The sequence below is a fragment of the Leuresthes tenuis genome, unplaced genomic scaffold (genome assembly GCF_036924035.1).
Source record: "Leuresthes tenuis unplaced genomic scaffold, fLeuTen1.0.hap1 SCAF_13, whole genome shotgun sequence".
In the NCBI taxonomy this organism is placed as follows: Eukaryota; Metazoa; Chordata; class Actinopteri; order Atheriniformes; family Atherinopsidae; genus Leuresthes; species Leuresthes tenuis.
The window spans coordinates 5912952-5940305 of record NW_027325367.1 but is presented as its reverse complement, the minus strand read 5'-3'; the positions used below and the strand labels follow the sequence as shown (position 1 = coordinate 5940305).

The 27354-nt window shown below is 40.1% G+C and overlaps 1 protein-coding gene across 1 annotated transcript; it reads left to right on the top strand.

The window, feature by feature from the left end:
- Window positions 1-461: 461 nt before the first annotated feature.
- Window positions 462-27238, top strand: LOC140267181 (kinesin-like protein KIF3C). Its single transcript, XM_072362386.1, has 8 exons — window positions 462-2435; window positions 17481-17582; window positions 17735-17857; window positions 19796-19914; window positions 20523-20639; window positions 20865-20973; window positions 21813-21958; window positions 22918-27238. The coding sequence occupies exons 1-8, from the start codon at window positions 1029-1031 to the stop codon at window positions 22997-22999; spliced, it is 2205 nt and encodes a 734-aa protein (XP_072218487.1). The 5' UTR covers window positions 462-1028; the 3' UTR covers window positions 23000-27238.
- The last annotated feature ends 116 nt before the right edge of the window (window positions 27239-27354 follow it).

The following is a 27354-nucleotide window of genomic DNA, read 5'->3' as shown; positions in this document are numbered from 1 at the left end:
GCTGTTTATTTATTACAAAATGCCTAATTCAAATAGTTTGTTTGTGAGTAAAAATCTTACTTTGAAAAGAAACTATAGCTTTCAGATATATTAAAGTATGAAGAACATGTTTCCCTCTAAAATCTAGACTGTATTATTTATCATAATCAGCAAAAAGGTCGTTCTCATAATAATGCAAAAATATAAACGCTTCAAAAAGTTTTATTTTTATCCAAATTGTGCAAAAGTGATTTATTTGAGGAATAACGTGTTTCTAAGTGTTTATGGCGCCATCGATAGTGTATATAAAACTGCAAATTTCCAGTAACTTCTCTAATGACCTAACAGTGAGGCCATTTGACACGCTGGTGGCAGCCTTGGACAAGAATCAACTCTTCTGTTAAACAAAACTCCATTTCCCATGATCCTTTGTCCGACTCCGCAGTGATGTGGGGTGTGGCGGTTGTATGACCGTGTGTGGGAGCGTATCTCTGGATACGTGTTTGTGTGTTTTGCGTACAGGAGGGCAGCCGCAGATCCACCTCGGAGCATCTTTGAGCGGAGGAAAAGAAGATGCGGACAGCGGTGTGCAGCACGGCTGCCGGACGTGTTCAGTCAGGACCAGGGGGGAATGGCGTGTGAATTGATCTGTGTCATTACCGGCGTTAATGGATTTTATTTTTTCACCGAGTGAATCTGGACGTGTGTAGGGGGACTGCAATGGAGCGTCGATCCTGAGCGTGAGAGGTGCTGACTGTCTGTTTGTGGGCTTATATCACAGACAATAAGCAAAGGAAAACAGCCATTAGAAACACCGACGTCTCATCATTTGTATTGATAAAGCTGTAATTTTAAGGCACTGTATCTATTTTCCATTGGGACATGATCAAGAAGCCATTCTGAATGTGTTATTAATGATTTATAAAAATCACAGATCACAGACAAATTAGATATTGTCTGATTAAAGTCTTCATAAGGATTTATAATCTATTTTGATTTGTGATATAAACAGTTATTTAGTTGCTTGTTTCAAGAAACAGAAGCCAATCATGTCAAAGAATAAGAGCAGTGAGTCAGTGAAAGTGGTAGTTCGATGCCGTCCTTTGAACCGGAAAGAGGAGTCCAATGGGCCTGCAGGGGGGATTGTGCAGATGGATCTGCGGCTGGGGCAGGTGATCCTTAGAAACCCTCGTGCACTGCCAAGCGAGCCTCAGAAAACATTCACATTCGATGCAGTCTATGATGCAAACTCCAAACAGCGAGACCTGTATGATGAAAGCGTGCGGCCGCTGATAGACTCAGTGCTCGCAGGGTTCAATGGCACCATCTTTGCTTACGGGCAGACCGGAACCGGAAAGACCTACACCATGCAGGGAGCATGGCGGGACCCAGAGAAACGAGGGGTTATTCCCAACGCTTTTGACCATGTCTTCACACACATCTCCCGCTCCCAGTCTGACAAGCAGTACTTGGTGCGGGCGTCCTACCTCGAGATCTATCTAGAAGAGATTCGTGATCTCCTCGATCCCAACCATGGCAATGCCAGAGGCCTGGAGCTCAGAGAGAGTCCAGATACTGGGGTGTATGTTCAGGATCTCACGTCATGTGTTTGCAAAAGCATCAAAGAGATCGAGGAGGTGATGAATGTTGGCAATCAGGCGAGGGCGGTCGGAGCAACTGACATGAACGAACATTCGTCCAGGTCCCACGCTTTGTTTCTGATCACAGTGGAGTGCAGCCAGCCTGGACCAGATGGGAGGAAGCATATTCGAGTAGGGCGCCTTAATCTGGTTGACCTGGCAGGCAGTGAACGCCAAACCAAGACTGGTGTCCAGGGAGAGCGCCTGAAGGAAGCCGCCAAGATTAACCTTTCTCTCTCAGCCTTGGGGAATGTGATCTCAGCTTTAGCAGATGGACGCAGTGGCCATGTGCCATACCGGGACTCCAAGCTGACCAGGCTGTTGCAGGACTCTTTGGGCGGGAATGCTAAGACCGTTATGGTTGCCACACTTGGCCCAGCCCCCCAGCACTATGACGAGACTCTCACCACCCTCCGGTACGCCAATCGTGCTAAGAACATCCAGAACCAACCCAGAGTCAACGAGGACCCCAAAGATGCTCTGTTGCGTGAGTTTCAGAAGGAGATTGCTCGCCTCAGGGCTCAGCTCAACCACAGGAAGTGGAGGAGCAAACAGAAGAAAGAGCAGGTGGACGGCGAGGGCTGGGAGAGAGATGGGTATGAAGAGACGGACGGCGAGGAGGATGGCGTGGAGAAGGAGGCAGAGGAGTATGTGAAACTGGAGGAACAGCGGCTGGAAAGGGAGAAAGAGGCCATCAGAGATGATCAATTCCTTTTGGCTGAAGAGAAGCAAAGGCTGCTGGGAGAAAAGGAGAAAATGATGGGGGATCTGAGGATGGAGCAGCAAGCTGCAGAGCAACTGACCGCCAAGTACAAGGTGAGTCCAGTCAGGAAGCTGGAGCAAAGTGTTGGTGTGTTGGCTTTCTTTTAAGCAGTATTTGTTCTTTCCATGACTGTTTCTCCATTCATGACATACGAAAATGAGACGCTATAAAAGTACATTCAGAGTTCAAAAGATCAAAGAGTAAGTATTTACACAAACAACACAAAAGCTGCAAAATAATAGACCCATTCAGTTTGTGTACAAGCAATGGGTATTGTAGTATGAAACATAACTCCAATAATTCAACTTGGAGATCAAAACACACATTTATATGATCTGGGAAGCTGCACTCTCATGTAACATATCACTGATGATGTCATAGGATTAATAAGAAATACATGGAAATAGAGAACAACTACAATCAGTAGATGATTTGTTAATTTTAATTCTATCACATGAACTTACTCAGCAGCTCATGCCCACATTTTCCAAGTTTTATGAGCTTTTAAGAACTTCGACTGTTGTCCCAAAAATGTATGGACCTTCCTGACTGAGTAGCAACAGGGTTGGTGTTAGAGCTGCTTGTTTGGCACTTCATGAGAACTCTCATGCACCAAACCGATGTCAGGAACCAACCGGGACCCCTGCTGGGGGGCCTTCTCAACAAATAATAGCACTCAGACACACCCCAAAGACCACATCCAGCTGTCAGCTCGGGTGTACCATCTACTTCTGTGCAAGTGAGCAGAACCCTTCAGTCCAGAAGGGTCACTTGTCTATTTATGATATTCAACAAGGGAAACTAGAAGACTGCATAGATTAAAAAACGTTAACAAAGCAGTGTTTGTTTATCATAATTGTTGTTTGTTCATCAAAGAAGCTTTAGTGTAGTTCAAGGACATGGCAAAAGAGGACTTTATTGCAGGAGTGGCGCTGGCAGTGCTTACATGTCTTTAAATGGACGATGAAGGTGTTTTTGAACCCTAGCAATATTTTCATGGTACTTACAACTACTGGAGGCAGTACTCTCTCCTATTTTTGTACCCAATGCCAAATCGGAAACTGGTCTTACTGTAGTTACCAAAAGGGTCTTTTTTAGCACCTACTTCAGAGTAGGAGCTTTCATCACATGATGGCAATTGGCCGAATGTTCATATGCCACCCAAGAACCCACTTTTCCAAATAAACATTGCCAAATTAAACCACAGTTCTTAGCACTAGCCTCTAAATGCCTAAAGGAATGAAACAACAGTGAAGCCCAGGTTTTATCAAGCCTATATGCAACATCATTTTGACTTGTGTATCACCCACTGCTAAGTCACTTCCGTGTTTCTATATGTATGGGATGTGAATGTAACTCAAGGGAAAATCTCTTAACGATGTTCTCCTTTGTGGAGCTCCCCAGTTCCCATAACCCTCAGAGAATCCTAGAACCGGTCCGAATACTTCTTATTAACAGGGCTCAAGTGTTATCACAACCAAAGGCAAAATCCCAGTCCTTAGCAGACCCAATCCTGAATCTTAAAACCACGTTTTAATTTTTTTTTTTCAAAACTCCCCATTCTCAGCATCCCAGTCACCTAAGAACATGTGTGATGGGTATGTTCATCCACATCTCTGAATCATGTGTATCATCACAGTTCAGAGACGGGGACGTATTATGTATAAGATGTTGTTTTGTGTAGGGCACCATCCTATGTTCTCTCTTTGCCATATTCCTGCTCACCATCACACAGCCAGCAATCAAGGCCCGAATCAAAGCTGCGTTAATTACTTGCCCTGATTCATCGGCATATCCAGTCAATAAGTAACTCATGCAGAATGACTGAGTGACTGCACTCTTTAATACTGTAGCTGCAGCCTGGATCGTCCAACATGAGACACTGCTGGATCAGTTTACTGAGCAGCCTGAGGCCCCGATGTGAAGAGATGAGAGAAGGGAAAAGATATTTCCAGTGACGAACTATGGGGGCAATAGATGGAGAAGATGATGCAGGTTTGTTTTTGCAGGACAAACCGTCTCTTGGCTGCTATCACTGTGTGATGTTGTGTGCATTTTCACATTTGTTCATCAAAGAAGCTTTAGTGTAGTTCAAGGACATGGCAAGTGAAGACTTTATTGCAGGAGTGGCGCTGGCAGTGCTTGCACAAGTCTTTGAAATGGTTTTATTTTTGTTTTTGCTGCTTCTAATCTCTCTCTAAACCCACCGTAGAGCCGTTAACAATTGTCAGAGCTCAACTTAACGCATTTAGCTTTGGGTAAAAACACTGGCTGTAGGTGGTGAGTTTGGGTGCAACAGGAAAAATTAAACAACGCATACAGAAGCATTTTTACTGCTTCCCCATTTATGCATTTACAAAATGAATGACTGAACAGATCACCTGAAGCTGCTATCATCAATGTTGGCCTTTTGCATTGCTAAAAATCAAAAACAGGATATGACTTTTCATTTCTCTGTTAATTTCATGATTTTGAGAATTCCAGATGCGTTTAAGATAACATACAAAGTGTTGTTGGGTGTAATAACACACTTTTACATGGCAAAACAACACTATTTTTGAGGAGTTTTGAAAGTGAAGTTAATAATATTTAAAAACTAAATTAAACTTTTTTAGTGACTTACATAGAATTTAAAAAACTATTTTATATCCAGCATAACATCATTTTACACAGTAAATTTGAGAATAAATAGTAATGATGACTCGTCCCCTTTAGTGCATCATTTTTAATCATTGGTACATATGTGCAACCCTTAGGCAAGCGGTTATTTATCTCATTAAGAGTACTCCTCCATATCTATACATCTCCTTTATAAAACAATGACTTATAAAGAGGAAGAATGAATTGTGTTGGATCAGTATCCTTCACCCCTGAGGTCCCTGTTCCCGACCAGCTGGTTCTTTCACTTTTTCCTGATGATGTGACAAGGACACTTCAGAGATTGTATTTCAGAGTTCCCTTAAATGTCTTTAATCTAAAATATCCCAAGGCTGTTCATTTCTGACTCCCAGTTGCAAAGCTGTTGATTGAATTTGTGGATGGTTTTGCAGTGTAAACACAATCATTGTTGCCTTATTTCTATGATATGGCGCTTTGTGTGTCTCAGTTGTGGAAAAGTCCCCCGAGACAGCGCTAATCCTAATCTTATGTGTTCATATACATTTCTATGTAAAGCTGCTCATGTTACTTCCTGTCACGTTTTTTCCTCAAAGGATCATGGGGTTAATACATTTTAGTATTTATCTGTATTACATCTTCACTTCCAGTGTTTCACTGGGTGGCTGCTGAGCGATGTGAATCAGCAACTGCCCCCAAGCTGAAAGATGATTAGGGGGAAGAAGTATTTCCTGCCTTTGATGCATCAGTCTTTGTCAGTTGGTCAGAACTACATTGGTCACGCAAATCTTAAATTTAAGTGTGGCGATGGCTACAGCTTGTGCTACAGAGCTCGGATTATTGTCCAAATTAGTTTAAAATACATCTGTTGACCTCACTGTTGGTCTGTTGGTTGACAACCCTGTAAACTGCTGCTAGTAGTTAACAGCCATCATGCAGACTGATGATATAGCGCCACCTTCTGCGTTTTGGACATGTAATGGTGCGCTTGTCAGTTTTCGGAGCTCGCTGTTTGTAAAAATGGGTTTGCAGAACTTTTTTTTGGGCTGCACTTACTCCTGCAACCCTGTTTGCAGCACATGCAGCTAATATTAGCGTGCTGACATGGTGATTATGTTTGGATCTGGAGTCAATAAATACCTGTGACAAATGTGTTGATAAATGAAAAAGTGAGCTGTCTTCACTCATGCAGCCACAAGCTTAGAACTCTCATGAAATATTAGTGTGTGTACCTGATTGTTGTATTCCCATCTATGCCAGCATTGCATCAAACGTCTGCTGTGATAGCAGGTACTCATTGGCTCTGATCGGGATTGATCAGTGCACCTGTTAATTTGGGCTGAGGGAGCTTTACTCAGGTTCAGTTTGTCTTTACAGAAATACATGTTTGCTTTTACCGTAATGCCTCACATGGAGGCCCTGAAACTGACAGCAAAACCGTATGGATGAAGAAAAGGCGAGATCAACTGATTTTACCAGCTGTAAGACAGCCAGCTGCTCATCGTCAGTCATGCTGTTTATGGCTAATATCTACTGTCTTCAGCACACACCACTACCTGGGAGGTTGTGGCTCTTTGTGTACTTTGCAGCCCTCAAATGGCTATTACTGGCAATGGGAAACGATTTAAACACATGTTTTAGTGTATGTATCTGCCTTTAGAAAACTCTTTTGAACACATGACTCTTGCAAATTTTCTGTTTGTAAAGAGGTTGCCAGACTTTTGGATTGTGTAGAACCTCAAAGCAGGACTTTTTTGATTTACTGGATACTTGAAACCTCAGTTTGTGGGTCCACCTGAGATTTTGTGTTCATGGCCACAACATACACATAGATCATATAAAAACTTACACAAACAACCTATACTGTCTAAATGAAAACAGTTTCCTAATTCCAGCTTTTCCATTAGTAGCATTGACTGCTGTATTTTCTGTTGAGTGATATCTTGAATGTCTGAATAATAGTGCATACTGTAGGTTTAATGGGTATCTTTCAAAGTTTTATGCGTTTAAAGGCTCCAGAGATCCATAAACACTAAAATAGTCACTAGTTTCAGACGACAAATCAGAAATTGCTCAAAGGTCTTCAAAACTGTCTTTGTTTGCAATCTCACAAGAGAGTACAAAAGCCCTAAAATGAAGAAAATAATATTGTTTATTTGCCTTGACTATATCATGTGACCATCTTGTTTTCTACCAGCTCCGGCTCCCTGGCTCAGCTTCCATTTTAAGCCACCAATCATAGAACGCTGCCTATAGGTTAAATGTTTTTTTCTCTCATCTCTTCCAACCAATCATAGTGGAATAGATGATAATACAACTGAGTCCCTCTCTGTCAACTTAGATTCACACACAGCAAAGGTCTTGTGAGGCTGTGTTGGGTCAGCTGTCGTTTCTGTGGGGTGCTGAATTCTAACCGGCCTCCGAGGTGCAGCGCTCCATCTGTGCGTTGTGTTGGTGCAACTGTTGTCGAGCTGTTGTCTTCATTGCTAGAGGTGCCGTCAGGGCAAATGTAAGGTGTGACGTCACCTGATCTCTGCGGGTCACGACACAAGCGCATGAATTCACAACATCACAGGTTTGGTTGTGACTCTGTGAACTCTTGTCCACATCACTCGCTTGTTTTCACCATTTTTCTTGTGATAATGTGTGAAAAGCTGAGGGTGAGTAGAGCGTAACTGGACTGAAAGAAAGGTTCTGCACATCAACAGACGTGTGAAAATCCTTTTTGTGACACGAAAAAGACCCGGAAGAAGAATCACCTGAAAAAACTGATCAAGCTTTCTGCTTAATGAAGTTTTCTGTTCTGCCAAACGATAATTCAATTATGTTATCAGAAGTGATGAATGGAGCAACGTATTCATAGCTTCTCTTTAAAGTTTCCAAACATACTGATGACAGAATTTATCATAAATTCCTTATGAACAGATAAACAACCTTTACTCAAAGAAGCTTTTTTCACAGCAGTTCCTACATTTCAGTAGTTAAGCTAAATAATGCTACTCTACATAGGAAGTCAGATAGAAAAAGTAAAGGAAACTAATGTAGGTTAAACCCACAGTGTAGAGTAATTTACAATTAGACTTAAGTCTAACAAACAAAGACCACTGATAATGTTTTCTCAAAGTGTCCTCGCACACACAATAAGTAAACACTATTACATTTCCAAGCCAAAGTGTCTACAGACAGATACAAACCAAGTGAGACACACGGGGCCAGCTGCTTACACAAAGCCTGTCAGCTGCCCCCTGAAACACAGGAAACCATTGGTTTAAATATGATTAACTGGCTTTCCGAATGGTGCTGCAAACAGGGGACCTGTTCAAAGGTAGCAAAAGTCCAGCCAATCCCGGACAACCACTCAGCTGAAAAGAAAACTAAAAGGACTTAACTGTCACACTGTCTTGGTTTACAGGCTCTTTTGAACATAAAACTACATTTGTGTTACAGATTAACTGCTCTGAACACAACACAGGCAACAATTTTATTTATATTTATTTATTTAAAATATTTTGAACACAGTGTTGAGTTCCTGATTTTACTTTTAGTTGACATTTGTAATAAGTGACAAGCAGGCAGCTTATCTGGTTATTTTAGGGGTGTTGCTTATAGGTTTTATGCGTGTGCACCTCCTCTATTCCAAATGGTATTCATCAGTTTGAAACAAGTGGTTTTACAACTGGTTTGTGCAGTTATGGAAATCTTAGGAGTCTAACTTAGAGTAAATTCTGAAAGAATCAGAAACACTCAAATTGTATTAAGCGTCTGTCTTTTTTCTTTCTTTCTACCTTTGATGATACATTTCTTATCGTTATCTTAGCCCCCTGTCTCATGATAAATAGTGTGGTGGGATTCATTTGGCTGATGTCACATAATGCAGCAACCTTGGGTGCTTTCAGACAGCATCATGAAAATGTTCCCGTGGTCCTCTGGTCCCCATTACCCTAAGAAACCCCCCCTAGAACTGTTTGGTACAAATGGGCTGTTGTGCTCAAACTCAGGATGAAACAATGGACCTTCCCTTTGCTTCATAGCACACAATTCTTATTGGTCGATCTATTGCCAGTGTGTTCACTTCCAGAGCTGTTTTGACTGTTGGAAAAACTGTTTTAGCAGATCCGTCATGTCCTGTTAACGTTTACTATTTATGTTGTCATATTTCATTTTGTACAACAGACTTTTAAATGAAGAGAACTTTTAGCCGCCAGCAGCAACTGAGCCACACAGCTGCACAGAAACCAAGAAAACGAAAGCTACACGCAAGCCACCGACAAAATCACAGTTTCTCCATTTCTCTTTGCAACAGATGTGCACATTGGGCACCATGAATGTTAGTAATACAGTGACTCATGAAATCAGCCAGGAGGTAATTAAGAAAAAGAGCCTAAACAAGCTTTACTGACTCAATGGATGCTAATATCAAACAATCATCTGTGTGTTATGTTACTAAAAATCAAAATCACATCAAATTACCCCTGTGTCATTAGTCATTAATATCCTGTTGCACCTTAAATTGTGCTCATTTCCTGATTCACTTTGTGGACAGTTAACAAAGCCTAGATTTTCCCTATAATATTTCTAATTTACATCAACAGACTCAAAGGCTTTATATCATAGTGTTAAGACAAAGTCACGTATGGGTGGAGCTGCTGTTCAGAGCTTCATGTCGAGCCGCAGCTTCTCATCAAGAGCCTGCTTAGTCTGACCCTCCAGTGGACTATTCTTAGATCCACTTTTCTGGGTCAAAACTCTAACATCTCCCTGCTTCTTACCGTGTCTCTCATCAGAGACATCTTCATCTTTCTACCCCTACTTATTTCATGTCAATCAATCAATCTGGCTTTCAATCTGGCTTAAGACGTTGAAAGTCTTACCTTTACTAGCTTTTTTGTATCACATGAGCTTAATAATGTGCTGTGGAAATGTGTTATCTAAATTCCCATTTCTTTCTGTACTTAAAGGACTTCTTGTTCAGAATGAACAACAATGAGCTGTTTTGTGAGAGCTGCCAAGATGATGAAGATCACAGGGTACAACTGGTGTAAAGTTCTTCAAAGTCAATAAAAGGCTGTTTTGTTGACAGGCGTTACTGGTGTTTCTGAGGTCAAGAGTGAACCATGAGCGTCAGTAAACTTCGTGACAACACAAATTTAGGTCTCAGTCTACTTAAATGAATCAGTTTATCTTGTTTGTGTTGCCTTTGATTCTGTAAAGTGCTTTCCTTCAGTCTGTCTCAGCTGCTTTTCAGCTGCTGATTTACTGATTTTGGCCTGAAAAGCAGGACAGCAAACATACTTTCAAGCATCTTCAAGTAAATGTGTCAGGCTAAGGTTTAAAAATATCACCACTTCTGCTTGCAAATTAGGAGAAGACTGTGGAATTTTTCATTCAGTTTGTTGTTACAGAAAACATTAGTACAGTCGGGAAAGGTCAGCCCCCTCGTGAGAGGTGAATCTAATATGTGACTTCTTAGAATAAAACTCTTCTGTGGCACACTGGCCAGACTAAGGTTGCTCTTTCCTGCCAATGTTTCTGATCTTTTCATTCATTTTGTTGGAAAACTGATGTTGCAAACAAAGGGAGGAACTTATCCTGAAGCAACTGAAACTTTAGGATGAAACATACATGCTTATACTTCCAAGATTAGCTTGAATTTTCTTTTTAGTTATTGATATAAACTCTTTCTTGCCATGGATGGATATTCCAGTCTGTCTTTTGTTACCAGAGGAGCTCAGTGTTGACAGTGGATTAGGTTTTTCCCACATCCTGTCAGTTGAATTCAGCCAATAAGAACATGGGATCCACAACAATGAGCATTATCTAATGGGACACACACCTATAAACACACACTTACATGCACATAGATACATTGTATGTTTAGTCATGTGCAAAAGTCTTGAGCAACTCTTCATTTCTTTACATTTTGCTTCTAAGCAACCATCCTTGCATCTTTTAAAGTGTCCCTGATCAATAACTGTTTAAATAAAGTTTTTCTTTGGACTTTGGCTGCTTTTCCCACTTGTTTTCAGTCCTTGTACCTGACCATTTCCACAGGAATGTGTTCTTTTGTTTCTTAAGCCTCTTAACACTGACCTATGAATCATTCAGGCATAAAAAAGGCACCTAACTCAGGGAATGAACCACACTCCATTCCCTGTCTACACACAACAGAAAAGTTAACAAAGAACCAGTTTCAAATTGTATCTTCAGGCACTTTGTTACTAGCATCCTGTCACAAAGACACATAATTTGTTCCCATTTTGCTCCAACGAGGTCATTCTTAAAGAGCTATTAGCGGAAAACCCAGAATATCTCAACATGGTGTGTAGTATCATGAAAAAGGTGCAGGAAACTGGACAAAAGAGGAAGTGTCAGGCCTAAAAAACTATCTACAGCAGATGAACAGGATCTGAAAGTGATGTCCTTAAGAAAGAGGAAAAAATCCAGCAAAGACCTGAGGCAGGACCTGAGAGATGCATCTGGACCTTCAGCTGATCCATCTACTGTTGGCCCAAGCCTCATCAGAAATGGTCTCCATGGAAGGGTGGCTGCCATTCTTAAGGAAGGGAAACAGGGAGGAAAGGCTGAGCTATGCCAAATGACACAAGAAGTGGACTGAAAATCAGTGGCAACAGGTCTTATGGAGGGATGAATCCTCCCCAGAGCCCGGACCTCAACATTATTGAAGCAGTGTGGGATCATCTGACAGAGAACGGAACAAAAGGCAGCCAACATCCAAAGAAGAGCTTTGGGATGTCCTTCAAGAAGCCTGAAGAACTATTCCTGAAGACTACCGAAAGAAATGACAGAAAGCTTGTCTCAGAGGGTTCAGGCTGTGTTGGAGAATAAAGATGACCGGAACATTCCCCTTCAAGCTTGTACAAACTGTTTTTGCCTTATATTCTGTGTTTATATTTGCACACGTTTCAATAAATCACTGCACTTATTTCCTGTTTTCTTGCCAATGTCTGAAGAAATGAGGAGCGGCTTAAGACCTTTGCACAGCACTGTACATATCAGCTCTCCATCTGTTTAAGCATGAAAAATTTATTTTTACACACAAAGACTTGCACGTTTACTCACTTACGTGTGTAGCTGTATGGACAGAATAATGGGGTTTCCTGTTTGTATGGCTGCCTTCCTGTCTAATTAGATCAGGAAAAAGCCTGGATAGAGAAAGAAAAGACAGTATGTGTGTGTGTATGTGTGTGTGTAGGAGGCTGATAACAGACAGAGCTCATTTCTGCTCACCATCTTTCAGCATAGAGGGCTGCATCACTGAAATATTGATGAATGTACTGTGTGTATCCATGTGTGTTCACTTCATGTCATGGGTTCATATCTTAAACAATACATTTTTAAACACATGAATGTCTGCTCATAGACATACAATATTTGATATGTGTTTATTTTACAGGAGACATCGTTTACTGTGATGTCATCTTAGGCCTAACATATGAATGATGATTATCACACAAGCTGTGTGAAGACTTGAGACCAGAAAATAGTGAAAAATGTAAAAATCTTCTGAGGTTATTGTCATCTTAAAGGCATCTTTGTTCTACTACAGATTGTAATATATGATTTTCTTTGGATTTATATTTATGGATTTCTTGACCAGATGTTTGAATGTCAAGCCATTTTAAAGATTAATGTGTGATTAAGTTGACTTAATAAAGTTAAATATTTTCACTTAGGGGACTTTGAACAATTCTTATAATGAATAAGAAATATTAATTCATAAAACTCTTTAAAAATGCAGTCAGCATCTCATTTTCTCCCAACATTTCATAACACCATGATAAAGTGGTGATAAAGCCATTAATGTTACAGATCTTCCATCTGAAAATTACTTTAGTTGTTTGGATCAAGACCCCAAATGAGCCAAATGTCCTAAAATGGTGCGATCGTTGCTTTGAATTTGCTACAAAACAAAAATTTGTTGCAGCTTTCACAGAGAAAGTGCCAAAAAAGAATTGTTATAGATTTCAGATATATTTTCATACACAGTTTTACAGCTTAAGTATCTTTATAATTTCTTTATATTTAAAAGTGTTAGTGGGGCGCACAGAGGCTGTAGTACCTTAACTGGTTAGGTCTGAGTCATCATCATCTGTCCATTTTATCATGATAGAAACTCATTTGAATGCATGACTAAATGAATAAGTCACATAGAAAAAACAGATTGGCTTTTGTATCCATGATCAGGGAGAATAAAAGGACTTTGTTGGTTATTTTGTGCTGATTGCATGTCAGTTACTTGATCTCCGTGTGTTCCTTAGTCAGCAGATGACTGACACTCAGTAATAGTGATGAGATTTGAGGCTTCAAGATGTGGCAGCTTAAGTGGTTTTTGCATCGATCGGAACAAATGTGAAACTGACTCTTCAAGATGTCCTGACCTTTATTCCTCTTTCCCTCTTTCTCTGTCTTTCATGCTCAGTGTCTCATGTATTTTTCGTCTCCCTGTCTTCTTCCGTGTCTCTTCCCAGTAAGCTCTCTGTCCCTGTGCAGCGTACACAGAACCTGTTGTCGTCAGATGATATTTATAGCGCTGTTGCTCCCAGCAGGGACCGGCCTTGCTGTAATTGGCTGGCTGGTGCGGATGAGCCAGCTCAATATGCAACACTTCCCATTCTCTTCACTTTCCCATCAGGAAATGGATCATTTACAGCCAAAAGAATTTGAGCATGCACTTATGAGCCGATTATGCGCCCACAAACGCTATGCAGGCTTACACGCGCTCTAATGCTTAAGTTCTTTTCCTTTTAGCGTCCTCAGGCAGATTCTACAGAAGCACAGAAATATACATCACTAGATCTGACCTGGTGCCATGACAAATACAGTAAATAACTCAAATCCAGGCCAACTGCAGTCTGAGGTGTTATTCAGTCTACTGACTGAGATTAGAGATTTCATTTGAAGAAAATGCACTGTAACTCCTCACAGAAGTGCTTCAAAATATAAAATCGAAACACAGCTATCACTGGAAGTGGTTGCAACTGGCTTTCAACGAAAAAATAAAAAACTCTAAAAGGCTTTTCGGTTAAAAGATCATTTTATCTATGGTGTTTTAAAGTAGTTTTTCTCATTAAAACACGCTAGAGTTCATCAACAAATGCTCTTCATTTGCATGAAAAAGCAGGTTAAATGGCGATTATTTAATTTTTTCTCAACATTTATTTTAAAAAAAGGATATGTAATCTAGATTATGTTGGCTGCAGCTAACACAGTCTTGAGCTGTTAGTTTCCTGGTCTGGCTTTAACTTTTGAAGGAGGCCTTTAAAGTACAATAAAGTTGATATAAAAAGGTTTTTAAAGACATGAGGGACAAATCTGTGCCTTCTGTACTTTTGGAGAACGGTAGATATTATTCCTGACTGCAGCTGTGTACGAGTTTGTGTGGATGTGTTGTGCTGTTGGGTCACTGTTCCCTTTTAGTTGAGTATAATGGTAGGTTTAGCTTTAGGTGCTTGCCGTAAGTCAGTATGATGTCATCTGAGTTGATGGAAATGTGACTGTGCACTTGTGGCTGAAATCTGGCTGCCTGGAAACAGAATAATGACTCCAGTGACGAGTGAGTTGAAGGTCATTTAGAGTCTCCGTCTTTTTATCTTTTCCATCCTTGTTTTAATTGTTCCTTTCTGAGCGTATCTTAAATACGAGAAGCGCTGACATTTTAAAAGATGGTGCTTTTTATTCCTTCACAGCTCCAAAACTCTGATTGGAAATCAGCCATGTGAAGCTGTAAATTCTGTGATAAGTTCATTCCCTTAGTGAACTCAGATAGTGAATTGGATTAAATGAGTGGACTAATGGATGATTTAAATACGGATTTGACGAAAGGATTTGAGGTTTTGAACAAAAATGACTGTTTAATTATGAGATTTGATAATCTACTCGCTGTGTTCTTTGCAAAACCTAAAAAGATTAGTGAGGGGTTTGGGAAATATACGCATTAATATCTCTATCTGAGCGTTTAATGAGAACAGTGGTACTGTCTGAAGTCACTGCAGGGAGCTGTTTGTGCACAGATGAAACACATGAGATATGAAATGTTTAAATTAGTGTGTTTATCAGATTCTGGTGGGTTTGAAACTGCTTCTGCTTCCCGTCTGTATGCTAAGCTAAGCTAATCACCATCACATTTAAAACCCAGACATGAAGGTTGTATTGATCCTCTTTGTTTAATTACCTTACAATTATCTGTTGAACTATTCCATTAATGTGTTCACCTTAAAAATACCATATTATACTTTCAGGCATTACGAATTGAACTGAACAAGCTGCGTAACACCCGCCTAGAGGCTGCTTTGGCAGGCCTAAAACAAAGAATGAGCGGCTGTCTTTTGACAAATCAGCTGGCCAGTCAGGGCCAAATGGTTATTTTAGGAGGGAGATCTGAAAGATACAGGTGGTAAGAGACACGACACAATAGTCAGACCAAAATTGATTTAAACTGAAGCTTTAAAACCAGTGTAACACACCCAGATCAGGCTGTGGAGATCGAATCACTCCTGCATGTATACACTCAACTAGACTCAAATGGGCCTAGTGGCTCTGTACATGCTCCAAAGTTCTGTCTTTATGCATATTTTTTTTACAACAGTGACGTGTAAGTGCATATCGATACGGTTGAATTCCAAATTAAGCTTCTCTCACTCATCAAGGGCGCAGTTGAATAATGTAATGCTGTAAAAAAAAAAGTGAGAAATCTGACGTAAACACAAAGATTTAATCAGTGTCTTCAGTTCGAGCCAGATGGCAACTGAATTTTCACTTTTAAACTAAACCCAAAATTTGGACATAGACGTTTTTTCACAACTTTTTACTGGATGAAAATGTGGTTTCAGGAGAAGTGAGCTTGTTTCCTCTTTTGAGGTCAATGCTGTACTCTCTGTTTTTAGGACAACAAATGACATTTACAGTAAACACCACCATTGTTAGGGTTTAATTGGGTGTTGCTGTATTCGTGAAAACAATTACAAATGGGGTCTTGACAGATTTGTGACCCCTCAGAGGCTCACAGAGGATCATTTTATCCTTAAAGAAAGTTATGGGTCTGTATCTCCTGAGGCCCTGAGTTAAATGTGAAGCATCAGATTTTCTATTTAAGCTGCCACGGATTCACATCGTGCATCATAAAAACCTGCGTGTCAGTAAAGTAACTGGCATGTCGGAGAGAAGGGACATGAGGAAAATCCCTGACATGAATCAGCCCTTTAATGAGGCTGAGAGAATATGGCAGAACACAAAGTGCAGCAAAACAGGGAGTCACATATACACACTGAACACAAAGACAGCTTTAAACAAAGAGGCTTTCTGTGCTGCAGACGCATCCCCTCTGAAGGACTCCACAGCAGTTTAAATGTATGTTTTTGTGCTTCCCCTTAAATGCTGAAGAATGTATATGCTGCACACAATTGACAGACACACACTGTCTTTTTATATTAAGTCCTGGAATGCAGCCATCACAGAACGTCAGTGGCTCTCATTTATCATCTTTTGGCCTCAGTCCCTCTTTTTTCCCTTTTCCCCCTCAGTGTTACTTCTCACTGCCTATCCTGTTATTGAGTTAGATGTCTGCCCCCCGGGACAGGAATCAAGATACAAAAAAGCGTGTGAAAGTGTGAAAGTTTGACTTACCTTCAAGACTTGAACGTTGCATCACTGAGAGCCATGGTCTTTAATCTCTATGGTAGCCAGAGATGCTTGAAGAAATGCAAACTAGAAAATATTCAGAGAATATAGAAGAGGTTGTATTAGATGTGTCTCCAGTCAACAAAGGTTAAAACTATGTTTTACTAAAAGAAAGCACAGTGTGCTGTTTGGTCCTGGCCTACTTCAGAGTCTGATGCATGCCTGAAGCTCTTCAAATGTTAGCAGGGCTCAGCTTGTTGTGGTGTGGTGTCATCACGACCTCCAGCTCGCAGCCTCCGTCTGCCTTGTCAGCACAACATCTGCACCGACTGCACAAAGACACAACTGTTTAATGCCCACGTCAACTTTTGTGACCTATTCTCTGTATATTTGTGAGGAGTCTTTTTCAGCAGCTCTAACACTTTGCCATATGAATCAATAAAGTGTTGTCTCATCTTATTTCTCAAAATGTTATAATTGTTCTCTTAATATTACGATTTTTTTCCTGAAAACTTTTTTTCTCAATATTTCACCTTTATGTCCTTATACTTCTCCATACCGTCAACAAACCATAGATTTTACTTTGGCACACAAAAATGGGAATATTCAGGACAACTGTGTTTTAATACATCACCTATTTTGTACATTACATGTCTTCATCACCTATTCCAATAGAAATAAACCAAGTAACATATTAATGATGAGCTTTGAATTCTGTGTTTCCTGTTCCTTTAGATTAATGAATAAACTGAAAGTCGTTGAATTCTCTCCACGACATCTGACCTTTAAGAACAGGATACAGTGGCTTCATTAATATAAATCCAGTTAATGTTTGTTTTCTTCAGGCGATGGAGAGCAAGCTGCTGGTTGGAGGAAAGAACATCATAGATCACACCAACGAGCAGCAGAAGATGCTTGAGATGAAAAGGCAGGAGATTGCTGAGCAGGTAAAACAGCGTTGGATCGTATGTTGTTTTTTCCTTATAAAGCCGCACATTTTATCATTATATTTCTGCTGCATAAAACATAAACCTGCATAAACCTCACGATATGTTCATGAGTTGGACAGGAAGGTGACATTTCTGCTTCATGCTTTCAGACGTGTAACGAGAGGGAGATACAGCAGCAGATGTTGGTCCAAGACGAAGAGACGCTGGAGCTGAGAGAGACTTTCACTTCTCTACAGCAGGAAGTCGAAGCCAAGACCAAGAAGCTCAAGAAGGTGAAACATTAACAGATAAAGAGTGTTTAGCGACACGTGATGATGCTGAAAAATAATTCAACTGTGCGTAAATGCTCATCCGTGCATGAGCACGTGCTTTTGTGATGGGAAAAACAAAGTCACACGGATATATTTTTACTTGTTCTCACAAACACGCATTTCTTTTTTGTTCCTAATTTGAAAATATCCCTTGTTCCACCTTGTTCCCCTCTGACCCTGATCTTGACCTGGATCCTAATGACACCCATGCCTCGGATGCCTGATATCAGTACCTCAAGGTTTGTCCTGCCGTCCCCTCTCTCTCCTGGTTCTTTTCCTCCTTCCTTCCGTTACTTGTGCTCACGCTCACGGCTTTTTCCACACTAACCTGTTTTCCCCCTCCTCTCCAGCATTTGTTTTATGCTTTGCAATGCTTCACAGATCCAGCGAGCAGGACCAACACAGCCCATTTCTGAGAGTGCAGATGACAGTGTGACTAATGATCCTGTACTGACCTCTGCTTCCCTGATTGCAAAATGTGTGCCATCCTTTCCCACCGCATGATGCCATCATTCTGAAGAAAAGAGGGAGAATAAACATTTTTCAGGGGGTAGCCTGTGAAGCTCAATAATGTGACCAGCTATATATATGGACATGAAATCTGCTAACTGGAAAAATCGCTTTAGATAACCAGTCAAATTTGTACTTACATGGTAAAAATAGTTCCCTGTGTAGCCATGAGACAAAATAAAACTCCCATCCTCGTCCTATTTTTTTAAATGAGTAAAAAAAATGTAAACATAGCTGCTCAGGGAAGTAAATTGTAGTATAATGTCAATTTAACTCAAATAAGGCTTAATGTTGAGTATGAGCAGTAGATTAAACATGATATACAGTTACCTGTTTACCAAAGGATATAACTTGAGGTTAGACACCTACAAACTGGAAGGTTTGCAGTGAGAACCCTCTCCCTCAAGTCCAAATACAATTTAACAATCTTTTTATGGGTTTTAATATTTCTCAATTAGGTTTCGAATTGATTCTGTGTCTGGTGGTTTTATTTTGAAGTTATTGCTCTGAACCCACAGCATGCATGACCTCCCAGGGCAAGTAAATTAGGCCTCTAAAACAGAACAAATGCATCAGAAAGGCAGCAAGAACATCAGGAATCTATGATTTGGTGCATTCTGAAAAAGAAGATAAGAAAAAGTTAAGCTCTGCATCTCAAAAATAGTGGTACGTACATAGAGGGGCTGAATGTTGAATAGTGACATCCTGTCTGCCACTGATGGAGAATGACCTTAAACAAACCCCAGGAGTTCTTAAAGTGAAAGGAATATATTTAATGCCTGAGTCAATCACCTGGTCTCTGCTGCATTTTATTCACAGAAGACAAAAAGACTCACAAATAAACAATAAACACAGCTGCATTTAAGGCAAAGGATTCATGACAAAGAACCAAAAGTGAGATTTTATTTGTGATTTTTGGTTCATTAGATTCAAGCACATGAAAAATAGGGTTATAAATATGAAATAGATTAAATATCTGAACCTTTTCTCCCATTTAAATGTGAATGCACTCCAGCGCAGTGGAAGTAAACGGTCTGCTTCTTGTTGATCACATTTTCTTTCACAGCTTTGCTTACTTTGTCGAAGCTGCTCCATACTTGAGCTGCAGCGTCATGATTGAGGTCTAAAGTCAGGATAAGCCTCCATATTTAAGGACTAAACAGGGTAAACGCTCAGGAGAGCAGGAGGAAAGCGAAGGAATGAACCAGAGTGAGGTGGTGGGGGGCTGCTGAAGGTTGGTGTGCTCCCATTGGCTGGCCTGTTCTCCAGACACCAGTGCCTCCAGTACCGTTGCCATGGGTAACCAAACTGCAGCAACCTGGAGACCAGTTTGTCAGCGACTCCTCAGCCTGTCTCACTCTCTGTTTGTCTCTGTGTCTCTCCTCCTAGCTGTACAACAAGCTGCAGACCATCAAAGCGGAGATTAAGGATGTGAATGACGAGCATGTGAAGAACCGACAGGAGCTGGAGCAAACTCAGAACGAGCTCACCAGAGAGCTCAAGTTCAAGTGAGCCTCACAAGCATCCCCAAAAGCATGACATATGGGCTTTATTCTCCAAATGCTGAGAGATAAGAGGCGCTGAAGTAACAGATATTGCCTAAAAATGGGACCATTTAGCTTTTTATTTGAAAGACATTCCCAGAAACACTGACTTTATGTTTTCTTGCCAGATGACTCATCTCTTATTACAAGCCTAATCAATGCAATCAAATGCATTGATTTGCAAATAAACCATGTTACTCACAATAGAACAAAGAAAACATAAAAATGTGAGACACTGTCATGAAAAATATTGAATTTGATGGCAGCAACACACTGGTTATGTTACCATAGTAACTGCAGATGGTTAGAGTGGCTAAGATAACCCCTTCTCAGGTAAATATGATCATTAAGCTTTTCCCTAATTCGAACTAAATGGGCTTACCAGAACAGAGAAAGAAAAGCCACCTAAATACACTTTCACCTTGGGTGTCGACAGTGTATTGATCAGAAAAAAGACTCCCCTGATGCAGAAATATACATGTATATATACAGTTTCAGCCATAATTCTGAGGTCATGTGGTGTGAGAGACTTGTTTTAAACCTCTGCCTTGCTGTGCGTTGTGTATCCACAGGTATCTGATCATAGAGAACTTCATCCCTCCGGAGGAAAAGAATAAGATCATGAACAGACTGACCTTTGACCCAGAGGAGGATCAGTGGAAGTACCAGCCTCTTGTTCCTGCTGAAAGGTCAGGGAGGGTTTTAGGTGTAAGAACATTCTCACTCTGGGCCAAGAGATAGTTTCGATTTTGAGCTTCCTGCTTTCGCTCTTCGTCTCTCCTCTCAGAAGTCATTAGGGGCAGGAGCGAAATCGACCTGCTCCTTCTTTCTGTTCTGCAGCTTGTGTTTTCGAGCATTGATTATTGATTATGTTTTTTGCCTCTCATTGATCTTCACTCTGTGCATCTGTACAGTAAATCCTCACAAATGAAGAAAAGGCCCACATCTGCGGTCGGGTACAAACGACCCATCAGCCAGTACGCCAGGGTTGCCATAGCAATGGGAGCTCATTCCAGATACAGGGTAAGAATGTGTGTGCATGTGTACATGACTCATAATATGGATCATTAAATTTTAAGTGATTTTTATGCCCCATCTAGGGGTAACCAAGGCACGACATAAATGTGACCCATATTCCTCAAACAGCCACAGAGAAATTGTTTAGAATTTAACAAAAGTTTATTTATAATTCATATAAGAAATATAATGTCCACTTGGAAATAAACTAATAGGCTTCAGGATGGCCCAACAAACAAACAAAACTATCTTCAAGAGGGAAGCTGACCTAAACAAAGCAAAACAAAAGACAACCACTTACCTCCCTAGACTAATAAAACTGGAGAAACTCAAGAAGATAATATGGCAGCCCACCCCTACAAACTCCAAGATACAATTTTGTTAACACCTCAGCAGGCCTTGTTGCAACAGCATGGCTGGTTGGAAGGAGAGGGAGACCACCTGTTGTCATCATCCCAGGTCTTTATTAAGAAGTCCACTCCCCGCTAGCCAATCCTCTACAGGCTCTTGAAGTCTTAGCCAATAGGAGCTTGGCACCTGCACACTGTAATTTGCATAAAATGAACAAAAAAAGACACTATTCGAAACGGTGATGGAAACACGGCTGTGTTTGTTGACCTGAACTCGACTCTTCTGGCAATCAAAAATTTTTAAACTGATATTTTTTATCGAGCTCCTTCATTGTGGGAATTTTTGTTTGTTCTTATGTGATGTGTTTAAGTCAATAAAACTCACAAAATGTCAATAAAAAATGTGAATCCATGCCCCATTAAAGCATCTGTAATGATGCAAGTGTCTGATACTGACTCTGACTGTAGCTCACTTATGTTTGCCCCCATGTGCAGGCTGAGAACATCATGTTTCTCGAGCTGGACATGACTCCTCCAAACACCTCCTCACCGGATGGCTCATCTGAAGCGGGCCCGAACCAAAGTTCGTCCCTGGACAACTCTCCCATCAAGGAAAAAGGCGTCCACAAGTCTCGCTCCTGGTGAGTCCGGCTTTTCACACAACAAAAATGTTTGTCCTTACCTTTAAATTCAAGCTCAAAACTGACACCTTTTAATCCTAAAGCATGTAATTGTTTACAATAACGGATGGAGTTTAGAGTTAAATGCCACCCTTCATCGGTCTATGTTTATGTTTATGTATTTAGCAGACGCTTTTATCCAAAGCGACTTACAAATGAAGATTTAACAAGCTATATAAAGCTAACAATAAACTACATGGAAGGAACCCACTAGTCTGACTATGTCAGAGGTGACAGAGTAGAGATAGGGTGCAGGCATAGAAAGAAGTGCAGAAAGATAAAGTGCAGAGATAGAGGGGGTAGGGAAGTACAAGTACTATGTCACATGATTATCTTATTTAAAACCAATTCAAGGGCTTCGATAAACACGTGTTCCTGTTTGAGGGAGCCTTGTTTATTTTCACTGAATTAGGATGTATGTTTTTAGTCCAACAATTAATTAACATATTGATTAACCATCATTCTGGCAACTCTTTATAAATCTTTAGATGATGATTTAAGAGATTATCTTCTTCTTGTTGAAATAGTAATAATAAAATCGACCTAAATGTATTTTTTTCTTGTAGATATAAGCATTATTTTGTCATAAAAGACTATATTTGTGATCTACATTTTGCATTGATGTCACTGTAGAGCAATCACTGTTCAAATTAATTCTTTAAGTGGGAAACTGGCTTTCTGTGTTCAGCCTGCGCCCAATGAGTGAGCTGTAAACGGTTTAGAGTCAATACATCTCTAAATGGGATTATTCAGGATTAGCCACACCCTCCCTCAACCACTCTAATCTGATGGTTTATCTCTCATCTGCCTGTATTCTCAGTGCTGCTGATAATCTTATTAATGTGTGTCTGCTTTTTAAGTAAAAATGGATATTTTACATGTTTTAATCTGATTTATCACTTTTTTTGTTCTTTTTGCAGGTGTCAGAGCCAAAAATCCATCACTTCCTCATCTTCTAGTAATTCCTTGGCGGCATGTCATGCTGCCACAGCGGCACAGTAAAGCTTTAGTGGAGATCTTTTTTTTATTGTTATTTATTTTATTCTTAACTTCCTTTTATTGTTTTGGCCAGTGATCCTCTTAAAAACCTTTAAGTGAAGCCGACAGCCGGGGCACAAACACACACCACCACCTCTGCTGAGTCCTGAGAGGTCATGGACTACATGGAAATGATCTTCTCACAGGAAACTAAATGACCTGATGAACCTCAGAAACTCTGTAAAACACCATTTTCTCTTGTTCTTTAGATGAAATGACCAACCTGACCCCCTTTCCATCTTCTCCTGCATGTTTGAGACCGAGAGCTTCGGATCGTCCTTTTAAAAGACTGTGTGTGTGTGTGTGTGTGTGTGTGTGTGCGTGCAAGCGTAGACAGGCCCGTTTGTGTCTATAGTCATGACCAATACAGCTTGCTTGAAAACTCTGTAAGATATCTGTGTAAATATTTCATGTGTTCAGGGTTTTTCGGGACAGGTTTGGTCTGTTTTCTGTGTAAAAGCAGGACTTTAGAGTCCAGGACTGTGTTGGCTTTTGGAAATGAGAGCAGTAAGAAAAAAAAAAGAAAAATATTAAATGATGTTTGCTGTTGTTGGTCAGATGAGGTACTTTGAAACCTGAATGATGACCTGTTGTCTCGCATCAGTCTTCTGTCCTTCTCCCAGTGTCTAATTTAACTGAAATGTCTTTAAATAATCTCATTAAAATGATGAATGTCGAGGCATGTCACACTTCAAATCTCATTTAGTGGGATTTTCATTCGTACCGTGGTTATTTTAAACATATATGGACTCTGGAAAATGAAATTCAGCTTGACTCAAAAAATAACTCTTTTAGATCAGTGATCAGGATCAACTTTGGTTTGTTCTTCCATATAAAAACAACACTGCTGTTTGAAAGACCTGGATGAAGATGAGCTTCACACCTTAAGCTGTGGCTTAAAAGCTCAGAAAAAAGCTAATAAGTGCAACTTTCTGGATTCGAAGCATCACTAATATTTTAAGCCAGTGTTTCCAGTTAACTTAGTTGCGAATCTGACTTTACTTTAAGCTCAATTGGCCACAAAAAAACAAAAACAATAAGAAAGATGTCGATTTAAACTCAGGCTATTGTCTTCTTAGGTGTTTGTGCATTAGAGTAACCGTTAGAGCAGGTTAAAATCAGCTTTATGATGATTTTAACCTGCAGTGAAAGAAGGGAGGTCTCTGTGCCCTAACACTGAGTTTCATACTCAAAATCATTAAGTTTCCTTCTGGTGGATCAAACTCTGGCTCCATACTTTAGTTAGAAATCATCCTCTAAACACGGGAACCTGTCTACGTTTCTTTTACATCAAGTGTTTAAACCGATAAGGTCACCAGGGCAAGTTCATGCTTCTATCCAATGATTCATACATTCATCTGCTGCCAGTCGCTATTAATAATGACGCTTATGACGAGCGCTTCAAACCCACAGTCACGTTGTTCAGAAAAACTAAATGAGGAGTAGCTTTTGATACGTGTTGAATGCAATCCAAAGAGCACCTCGTAAGAATATCTTACGATATTAGTACTGCTGACTTTAGCTCCAACACAAACAATTCTTTAACATGATTCATGTTGTTGGGTCAGTACAGACCCTCACAATAAATGTACAAGCATCCAGGAAATGAAAGGAGCCAATGCATTTAGGTCAGTTTTACAATGACTAATGCCTGAAATATTTCAAAATGGATGCAGATATTTGCTGGTCAGTTTAATATAGACATAATATATATAATATACAGATTTGTATTCTGAGGGAGTTTAATATTTCAGGGATTTGATTGTTGGTCAGACCTGAACAAACAACTGAAGATATTCTTAGATATCCTGACGATGAAAATAACTGCTTGTTACAGCCTCTCTGTACTTCTATCATAGATGCACCTGACAAGATACCCCCTGAAGTCCTAAACTACTTTTATTTTAAATATCTACATAAAACATCCCAAATTCGGTTAATGTTACCCTAAAATCTCTAGCTCTCATCTGTTGTCTGAGACCTTTATCTGTCAGCCTCTGAATAAAGTAGAGAAGGGAAATAATCATCTTAATGATGAGTTATTGCCTTTGCCTCTATGTTCAGCAATATTTTCTAAAACTTCTGATTCTGATCATCAGGCTTGAATAGAGAAACATGCAATCATTGCTCCAGGTGTGAAAGAGAGATGCATGTGTATGTTTAATGAGATCTTAATGAGTTAAGATCTCATTAAAGACGATACATTTTCACGTCAAGTGAGATGTGAAAACCCTCATCTAAATGTAAATTATTGCAGCAGAGCATCAGCAACACCGATCCTTTTGAAGTTGTTCACACCGAGTAACTTCCCAGCTTCCGCTCTGCCAAACTGTACGCATCTGAGGAATAAGCACAACAAATCTGGTGTCCATTCATCAAATAACTACCAGGCTCCTTCCCCTGTGAGTGTTTCTCATTAGAAGTCAAAACAGACACGGCCTGAGCCTGGTTGTGTCCAAACCAATAAGCTCACCATAAAACAGATTCTTTAGAAGAAAAGGCTGCAATGAGGAGCAGTTAAAATTAGACTGAAATGGGGGCAGTTTCAGGGCTACTCGGGCAGATATCCTCTCCTGTCGGTAACCCACCCTGGAGTGAGTTAATGTCAGATGGAGTCGGGTCCCCTCAGCCTCTTTTTTTCATGCTTACCAAGTGGTTTCTGTAAGTGAAAACATCACTGTGAAATTGAAACAAATTACATTTAGACGGGCCTTCTGTGGTTTTAGGGTTTGGAGAATCTAAGCTGCAAGCTGAAGTGCACCAGACCGGCCTGTTGTTCAGACCACGGTGTGCAGTCAGGTGTGTGCAGTTTAGTGTCACAGGGTTCCTCACCTCCTGGAGGGTAAAGAGGGAAAACAGTGGGGGGTCAGGCTGACTAATCATTATTGTATTATTGATGCAGCAGATCCAATTGCAGCTCAAACCCCCACAAGGTGTAAGACAGTCTTTCACCAATATGAAAGATATATTACTGTATATCTTACTAATGTATGACAGATCTGTGTCTTTTTTGGGAGACTTTATTTGATAATACCAGAAATCTGTCCACAAGTTCAAACAAAGATGTCAGTCCTGCATCTGTTTCACAAACAACAGAGCAGCAGCACATTAACATATCAACAACTCAAAACAAAATGTATTCAGTTAGCAATAATAGAACATGTCAAAAGGCACTAAATCCTCACATCTAACACAAATAAAGCAATATTTTTCTACATTTGGGCTCGAAATGTTTCAGCAAAGGCTTTTCTCATGCTAACGCTTAGCAAACACAGCAGCCGACTGAGGTTATCCACCAGAAACAAACATTTTCCATCATTCAAATCACCATTAGATGCTGTTTCTAGTTCATTTGAAATCTGTGTGAACCCTCTTGTTACTCTGTCTGGACTTTTTACTCACACAGTATCTGTGTCCATAATTGACCCAGTTTTGTCGTACAGAAGAAATAAGACATGAAATGCTCTCAGGCATCTTCCACGTGTTCAGTTTTGTGTCGTTGATATTGAAATAAATGCAAATATACCTTTAATTTAAAGAACACTTACTACCTGTGAAATTCTATTACTGTACGTTGATATCTGTAACAGTGGAAAAGATATTGTACATATCAGGCAACATTTCAGGGTGACTAGAGAAAAATACAGAAATTTATGCAAAATATTGCAGAAAACCTGATGTACAATGATAAAAACAGATAATTTAAAGATTTATTGTAGCTTGCTGTGTAATGCAGCTTCAACCATCTCCACTGCCTGAACATATTCATGAATTATCTAAATTTAAAGGTAGACGGCAGCACAGACAGGAACGTGATTGGGTTGCATGATTTAAGAACTCATTTCTGAGTAAAGGAGCTACTGTTTTGAGTGATTTACCATAAAATCTGCTGATTTGTTATCAATTTGTTCACATTAAAACCACACGTGTGTGTTCCACATCTGTGTCAGGGTTGTAAAATATTGTACAAATGTGCGTGTTAGGGCTGTGGGGGTGGGGAGGAGGATGGATGCTGATGGAAGAAGGGGGGATGGACAGATGCAGGAATCCAAAGACAATCAGGAAGTGAAAAACAACCATGGAGGAGGTGGATACTGAGCCTGTTTCCATGGTAACCTGCCAATGGAGGGAGTCGTATGGGGTTGATGGGGGTTTGTGTGTTGAAAAAAAGAATTAAAAATTCAATAAAGATACTGTAATCAATCATGTTTTATTCTCCATGATCAATACATGACCTGATGGTTTCCTTTTAGGTTATTGTGTACACCTGAGTGAGCAACATTATCACATTTATAAATGATCCTAATGAATTCATTAGG

Excerpts from the sequence above, each read along its gene's own strand:
- LOC140267181 (XM_072362386.1), top strand. The coding sequence starts at position 1,029 with ATGTCAAAGAATAAGAGCAGTGAGTCAGTGAAAGTGGTAGTTCGATGC. Across the intron at positions 2,436-17,480 it reads AACTGACCGCCAAGTACAAG|GCGATGGAGAGCAAGCTGCT; the intron begins GTGAGTCCAGTC and ends TGTTTTCTTCAG. Across the intron at positions 20,640-20,864 it reads CCTCTTGTTCCTGCTGAAAG|TAAATCCTCACAAATGAAGA; the intron begins GTCAGGGAGGGT and ends GCATCTGTACAG.